The 7,812-nt window shown below is 29.2% G+C and overlaps 1 protein-coding gene across 2 annotated transcripts; it reads left to right on the top strand.

Annotated features, from left to right (window-relative positions):
* Nucleotides 1–861: 861 nt before the first annotated feature.
* Nucleotides 862–6,577, top strand: LOC102598949 (transcription factor JUNGBRUNNEN 1-like). Of its 2 annotated transcripts, none has more exons than XM_006367781.2 (3): nucleotides 862–1,113; nucleotides 4,719–5,029; nucleotides 5,761–6,577. In XM_006367781.2, the coding sequence occupies exons 1-3, from the start codon at nucleotides 882–884 to the stop codon at nucleotides 6,202–6,204; spliced, it is 987 nt and encodes a 328-aa protein (XP_006367843.2). In that variant the 5' UTR covers nucleotides 862–881; the 3' UTR covers nucleotides 6,205–6,577. The 2 variants fall into 2 exon arrangements, with proteins under 2 accessions (XP_006367843.2, XP_006367842.2); XM_006367780.2 differs by having other exon boundaries at nucleotides 4,716–5,029.
* The last annotated feature ends 1,235 nt before the right edge of the window (nucleotides 6,578–7,812 follow it).

Raw genomic sequence — 7,812 nt, 5'->3', positions numbered from 1 at the left:
AAATATCAAACTTTGGTATAAGTAGAATTTAAATCTTGGACCTTCCAATTGCGCACCTAACTCATAAATGACTCCAACCTTTTACCAAGTAATCCTTACACACAATTCATTTATAGGTATGTTAGAACTTAAAAAAGAATACTCTCTCAGTTTTATACTAGTTGTCATATTTTTTTATATATTTTTTAAGAATTTATAAATAAAAGATATTTCTTTTTACTAATTTATTCTTGTTGCTCCTTAATAAATATGTATTTTATTTAAAAACAAAGACTAAGCTCATCTTATTGATATTTGAACAATTGCAATATCAACTAATGATTACTTGTTTGAACTCTTCAATTTATACAATATAATCAATATTGATTAATTTCAGAGCACTTAATTATATCAAAGAAAAAATAGGAAGAATTAATTAATTTTCATCTCTATTTTTGTAAAATAACAAATATTTTTAATGATCTTAACAACTAATATGTGACGAAGAGAGTAACATATATGAATATTTAGAAATAATCAAATTATTAACTATCCCTTTCAATCTAAATATGACATGATGATACCATCATAGAAATACTTAGAAGCATATTAAGACCACCAAATTCAAAAAATAAAATAAAAATCCGTTCACATAAAATAAATGGACATTAGAAGTATTTCTTCTAGTCATTTTTGAATAATCAACAAATTAAAATAGGCTAATTAAATTCGGTGGTCTTTGACCAAAGCAACTACAATCTCTAGACCTTTCTCATTAAATGTATCATTTTGTCTTTGTCCTATTTATTATTATATTTCATTTTCTTCTTTGGCTTATTGACTAACAAAAACTCTATAAAATATATATCCATGCACTAGAGATCATATGATTAATTTAAAAAATGAGTGAAAAAAGAGTAGAAAGAATGGAAAGTACTATAGTATGTGAAAGTAAGATAAAAAATAGTGATGATGATGAAGAAAATGATTTGTTACTTCCAGGTTTTCGATTTCATCCTACAGATGAAGAGCTTGTAGGGTTTTATCTTAAACGCAAAGTGGAAAATAAAAGGATCAAACTTGATCTTATCAAAGAGGTTGATATTTATAAACATGATCCTTGGGATCTTCCAAGTGAGTATATATACAATTCACTAATTTTAAGTTCCATTTATCATGAGTTTGTGTTCAAAGGTGGATCGGCTTACTGATAATTTATGGTTCATGTGAATTTATAGTTTTTATTCAAGTCGTATATATATATATATATTAGGTAATTTTGTGTTCTATCTTTTACAAGTCTATGTTAAAAGGTGGATCTACTTGGTAATTTATGATTTATGTGGATTCATAGATTTTGTTCGGATTGTATATATGCAAGTTATTTTTTTACACAAGTCTATGCTCAAATATATTGGTTTTTCTACTTAGTAATCTACAATTCACCTGATCTTCACAGTTTTTGCTTAGATTCTATATACAAGTTATTTTATGTTATCTTTTTGCACAAATCTATGTTCAAATATATTGGTCAATCTACTTAATATACTTAAATTCTCGTGAATTCATAGTTTTTGCTCAAATTCTATATATACAAATTATTTTGTGTTATCTTTTTGCATAGATCTATGTTCAAATTGGCCAAACCATTTAGTAATCTACGGTTCATATAAATTCAATAATTTTTATTCAGATCTTATATATACAAGTTAGTTTATGTTAACATTTTGTACAAATCTATGTTCAAATATAATGGCGAATCTACCGTTCACATGAATTTAAAAGTTTTTGTTCAGATTTTATACTTATAAGTTATTTTATGTTACCTTTTTCTTGATTATGTTTTTTTCTTGGTTTCACTGAAAGAGATTAATAAAATACTTAGCAAATTTGTTTTATGTCCGTAACCAGCTTAAAGATGATTAGAATTGAAGGTCAAGAAGACTAAGAAATTGTGCTATCTTATCCGTTTCCACTACTAATAAATACATAAATTAGTGATAGATAAATTTTATAATTAAATAAAAATATATTGCTATTTTTATTTAGCTACAAATTTTTAAAAATAAAATAATTAATTATGCACATATTTAGTGATAAGACAAATTCTTTGGACAAAACATTCCTCTACGGCTCTACCTATCCTACTATATTCCTCAATTATGAAATTATGTGACATGAATGAAAGGAATCGATGAACGTATCTAATCGCTAGTTGAAACAAGTAATATAAAAGTTTAAAAAATATTTCTATATTTAGTCTCTCTGTATTTCTTCTAATTATGTGAATGTGTTTTGACTAGATCTGAAATTTTAAAAATAATTTTTCTTCTTAGGACTTGCGGCTTAAATAAGTAGGTGATGATTTGTAATTATAAAATAACGTCATTAATTAGGATAGGATAAGAAATGTAAAATTATATAATTTTAATATAATAGTAACACATTATTCTTTTCAAAAAAATAGTTGATGAGGATGTGTATATATATTTGTTTGACCTTTTCATGCAACAATTATAGACCAAGGGGTTGGCCCCAAAGTTGTAGGAATCATAAGAACAATTCATAAAAAAAGATAATTAGAAAGTGACTTTGCCACTGTCGTTGACCAAGTTTTCATTATTAGCTAATTCAAACAAGACAGCACGAATTTTTGTTTTGACTAATATAATATATAGTATCTATAATATTATAATAATAATTAACAATATTACTCTTATATATAATTAATAATTTGCTTGAGTGTATCAGAAGCAACGACGACAATATCTTTGTCCACATAATACGTGGTAGATAAAGAAATGCATGTTCGATCTAACTTCTGTCTCATATTACTTGTTTATTTTTCATTTTATACATTTTAAAAATAAATTATGAACTAAAAAATAATTATTAATTTATTCTTTTATTTTTTTAATAATTCTATTTATGTGTTTTATCAATTTATATCAAAATTAATAATGAAGAATTTTTTTTGGAGCCATATACAATGTTTAAGCTTTCAAAAAATAATAATTTTAAGGATAAAATGAAAAATATAAATCAATTTTATCTTAATTTTATGAATTGATAAGTAATTTCAGACAATTATTTTTAATAACGTGAACAAATAATATGAGACACATAAAATATTTAACATAAAAATTAAACATAGTATGTCATTCATGTAAGAGAATATGAAATCGATGAAATTTATACTTACTAAACATAAACAATGAAAATTTATTTTTAATAGAATAATACACGTGAAAAACCAAGAAAATCGCGTAAATTTTATATATAACTCCATATAACTATCAATAATAATCAGATCAATATCTTGGAAAAGAAAGAAGATGATCAGTGATATGAACTAAGTGAAGTGCATTAAAGATGAGGACGGAAAAGTATTGGTGGAAGAGACACACATGAGATAAAGATGACATACATATTTTCATAAACTCTCGAATGAAGGGGTGGCAAGAATATTGTGTTGGGTGATTTTCAACACTCAAAAAGTCGTTGAAATTCTGGATATTATAGGGACATGAGGAGGTTATTCGTAAGATGAGAAGGGGGAGGGAGACTAGACTAATGAGATTCCGGTGAAATTTTGAAAAACCACATGTATGAAATGGCTAAGTGGGTTGTTTAACGTTATAAATGAGCCAAAGAATTGATGTAGAGTATAATGATTTCATTGTACAAGAACAAATGTGATATTTGGAATTACAACAACTATAGAGGTATCAAGCTGCAAAGTAACACTATAAATGTTTAGGAGAGGATGATAGAGATGAGGATGAATGTGTGTGTTTTTATCACCAAAAACCAATTTGAATTCATACTAGGGCATTCGACTACAAAAGTCATACATCTTGTTAGAAGGTAAATGGAGTAGTGTAGATCGAGAGGAAGAGAGATTTACATATGGTGTTCATTGACCTAGAAAAAGGTTACAATAAAGTCCACATAGGTTTTTCCTGGAGGTGTTTGAAGGCTAAAGGTATACTTGTTGCTTACAATTTACATTAGGGCCATTAAATATAAGTATGATGAAGTCAAAATCCAAGTGAGGATAGTGAGAAGAGAATTGGATAACTTTGTAGTCATGATGAGGGTTATGTCAAGGATTGACGCTTAGTCTATTTTTATTTACCTTGGTGATAATTTATTCAAGTGACATATCGAAAGAGAGTTGTCATGGTGTACACTCTTTGTAGATGACATCATATTGATCGATGAGGCAAGCGATATAGTTAAAGATAAATTGAAGGTTTAGAGACAAACCTTGAAGTCTAAAGGGTTTAAATTGAGCAAGACTAAGATAGAATATTTAGAGTGACATACAATAATTTATGTATGCCTATTATAAATCTGCACTCCTTGAGAGCGATAACCTGTTGAATTTAATTAACCAAAGAGATTAGACTTTGCACAATAGTAAGCTCAGCATCAATCAACAATTCCTAGAAATCTTGTTATACATTTGTTCCATTCCTCAACCCTTTTTTCTAGATTCACCGATAACTAATCAATCAAATGCATTTCCAACACTTTGAAAGACCTTGTGTTATATCACCAGATCACACCTTTTTTGCATATATAAATGTAACTATATATGAAGTCGAGAGCACGATGTAAATGTTTGAAGTTGTACATAATTTTCATTTGAGATATATGTTTGTAATTAGCTAATTGTTGGTTGTTGTTTTTTTTTTCTTTCTAACTTTTGGTTGAAATTCATTTGTATGAAGAAGTGATGTGCAGAGTAGGTGATAACAAAGAATGGTATTTCTTCAGCATGAGAGGAAGAAAGTACAAAAACAGTGTAAGACCAAATAGAGTAACAGGATCTGGTTTTTGGAAAGCAACAGGAATTGACAAGCCTATTTATTCACAAAGCAATGAGTGCATTGGCCTCAAGAAATCATTAGTATATTATAGGGGAAGTGCTGGAAAAGGTACTAAAACTGATTGGATGATGCATGAGTTTCGTCTCCCACCTATTTGGAAGACGAATACTTCAAATGGACAGCTCCCTAATCCCAAGAACATTGCTCCTGAAGCTGTAAGTTTTTCGATGGACTACTCTTGTAGTTTCTTGTTCTTTGATTTTTGTGACTATCTATTATTTTGTGTAGTTTGTTTGTAGTATTATCTTGTTGTAGTACTGTTATGTTACTACCTGTTGTTTTGAGTCGGGGGTCTATTAGAAACAGTCACATATGAGATAGAGGTAAGGTCTGTGTATACACTATCTGATTATTAGCTAGTTGATCTCTATCATGTTACCCTTTATATAGGTATGAACGAACTTGAAAATATCGTTGCCTGAGAGTTCAATAATCTTATTAATGATGTGTTCTACCAGACCTGTTCTGTAATCTAGCTTTTACAAAAAAGATGCAGGATGATCTCTTCTTCATGTTTGGTACAACATGAAATTTTGGATTACTTCATCCCCGAGAATCCTGGCATACAATATACAACAACAAGTGGGGTCAGGGGGAGGGTAAGATATACACAGATCTTACCCTTACCTTGGTGTGGTAGCTAGAGAGGTTGTTTCTGAAAGACCTTTAATAATGTGACTCAAACCCTCAACCTATTGGTCGATGGTGGAGGTGCTCAATCACTTCAAACTTAGCCACATTCCGGTTCCTTTTTTCAAGGAACTCATGACTTATTATGCTTAGAGGCAGATTGATATTGGATCACCTAATTAGCCAAAGCTCCTTTTTAGTTCTCTTCTTGTATATCGAATATCATTAACACTTACAAAATTCATTAAAATTGCAGGAAGTTTGGACTCTCTGCAGAATATTCAAGAGGATTTCCAATTACAAAAGATTCACACCAGATTGGAAGCAGCAGCAGCAGCCCGTTGTTAAACAAAGTTTCGGTGACACAAGTTCTAAGGCATGCAGTGTTCAATCCGAAATCAGTGATGATCACTCCAATAATGTCATCAATTTCAAAAAGATGGCATTTCCACAAAAGAACATTACAAATGCATCATCTGGAGGAAATTTAAACTATCAAGTTGATCAAAGAAACAGTTACTACAATAATAGCCAACTAATTACAACCATGCCTGAATCGCCATTCACATCATCAAATTCAATCTTTTGGAACACAAGTGCTGAAGATCAGGAGTATTTGTTTAGTCATGGAAACTGGGATGAGCTCAAATCGGTCGTTGATTTAGCCATGGATCCTCCTAGTCTTTTTGGATTTAAATAAGTTGGCTTGGAAGCAAAACAGACTTGGGACTTGTCTTTATAGGAGCACTCTTGGTATATAAATATGTGACGAATCCAAAATTTAGAGTCAGCAAGTTCTGTTCTTAATCGTATATGTGTTATTTCCTCCCCACACTTAGTAATAGTCCGAGCTAGACGCTTAAGTATGATGTGCCTACCTATTTTTTTTTTAATCTTCATTTAGTTTAGTCACCCCTGTTTCTCTAACTAGCTTTCTAATATTTTTGTTTATTAGGACTTACATACATCTTGTAAATTACTAATTTCCTAGAGTACTTTCTTGTTCTGAATTTCATAGAATACTTATTGTTCGGAGTACAGTACAATAAGAGATGGTTTTATGAGGAAACAAATATTAGGTTCTTCACTATCTTTGGCGTTGATATATTTGAAAATGGACGTTGTGATAACTTGGTTATGAAGATATCAAGAAGATATTCTAACTTGATTTGCAGGTTCTTGAGCCTGAGACCTCATGACTCTCAACTCACTTCATAGACTAGTGTCCTTGAGAAGAAGTGTCATCATTTGCTGGATTTCTAAGTTGTGGCGAAATAATAAATAATTTAAAAGCTCGGGATATAACTAATTTAATGATCCCTACATCGTGACATCTCCATCATTTGTTTGCAATTAATAAAGATTTTAATTTCAATATATATAAAAATTAAAAAAAAGACCTTTAAGATCTATTTTGCTTCTAACACACACACATTGACTTCAATGGGAAGGAATCATTTTAGTGAGTATAATAAGAATAGAACACATTTTGTTTTCTTCTCATACCAAAAGGAGACAGAAGAATATAAACTCTTGGAGGAATTAATTGAATTGTTATATTCCCATACAAGTATTTTATTTTATATCAATGCAAAATAAGACAGAGGGAAGTAATCAACTCTGACTTTGTAATATTTATATACATACATACATAATAAATAATAACAAGAAACAACAATCTAAGATGCTCCATTTTATTATCTGTCGCTAAATTTTATATAAATAAAGAGAGAAGAGTCCGAAAAATACTTTAACTTTGACCGAAATTGCTGTAATAATCCCAAACTTTGGGAAGGGCCTATTACCAGGGCCAACTTAACAAGATTGGGGGCCTAAAGTCAAACATTAAAGAGGGGCCCTAATATTTTTTTAAATTCTTTTTTGTTCAATTAAAAAGAAAATCATCTATATATTTATTAAAAATCTATTTTTCTAGCCTTTTTAGATGTGAAGTCATTAATTACTGTTTTCTAATCGATTTGTTTTAGTAAATTCCTTTTCAATTGATAATATAGCTAATGCATTCAATCTCACATTGTTGATCTTAGATAAGATTTTATCAATTTTAGTTTCGAAAAACTTCTTTCGATAGAGGAAATAGTTACAGGAATTGTTAACATTATTCTATAAGCAATATATGCATTAGGAAAAGAATCAAGCCTTTTTATTTGATTGAGTATTTCCATTAAATCATTATCTTCTACTTGTATTACTTTTCTTAATAATAACTATAATGAGAGAATATATACTTACTAACTAAGAATATCAACAATAACAAAAGTTCAAGAAAAATTATAAAATAAAGTTA

Source organism: Solanum tuberosum, unplaced genomic scaffold, assembly GCF_000226075.1.
Source record: "Solanum tuberosum cultivar DM 1-3 516 R44 unplaced genomic scaffold, SolTub_3.0 scf00970, whole genome shotgun sequence".
Lineage (NCBI taxonomy): Eukaryota > Viridiplantae > Streptophyta > Magnoliopsida > Solanales > Solanaceae > Solanum > Solanum tuberosum.
This window is presented reverse-complemented; position numbering and strand designations above follow the sequence as displayed.

Coding starts and splice junctions, on each gene's coding strand:
- LOC102598949 (XM_006367780.2), top strand. CDS start 882: ATGAGTGAAAAAAGAGTAGAAAGAATGGAAAGTACTATAGTATGTGAA. Junction 1,114..4,715: donor TGATCCTTGGGATCTTCCAA/GTGAGTATATAT, acceptor ATTTGTATGAAG/AAGTGATGTGCAGAGTAGGT. Junction 5,030..5,760: donor AGAACATTGCTCCTGAAGCT/GTAAGTTTTTCG, acceptor TTAAAATTGCAG/GAAGTTTGGACTCTCTGCAG.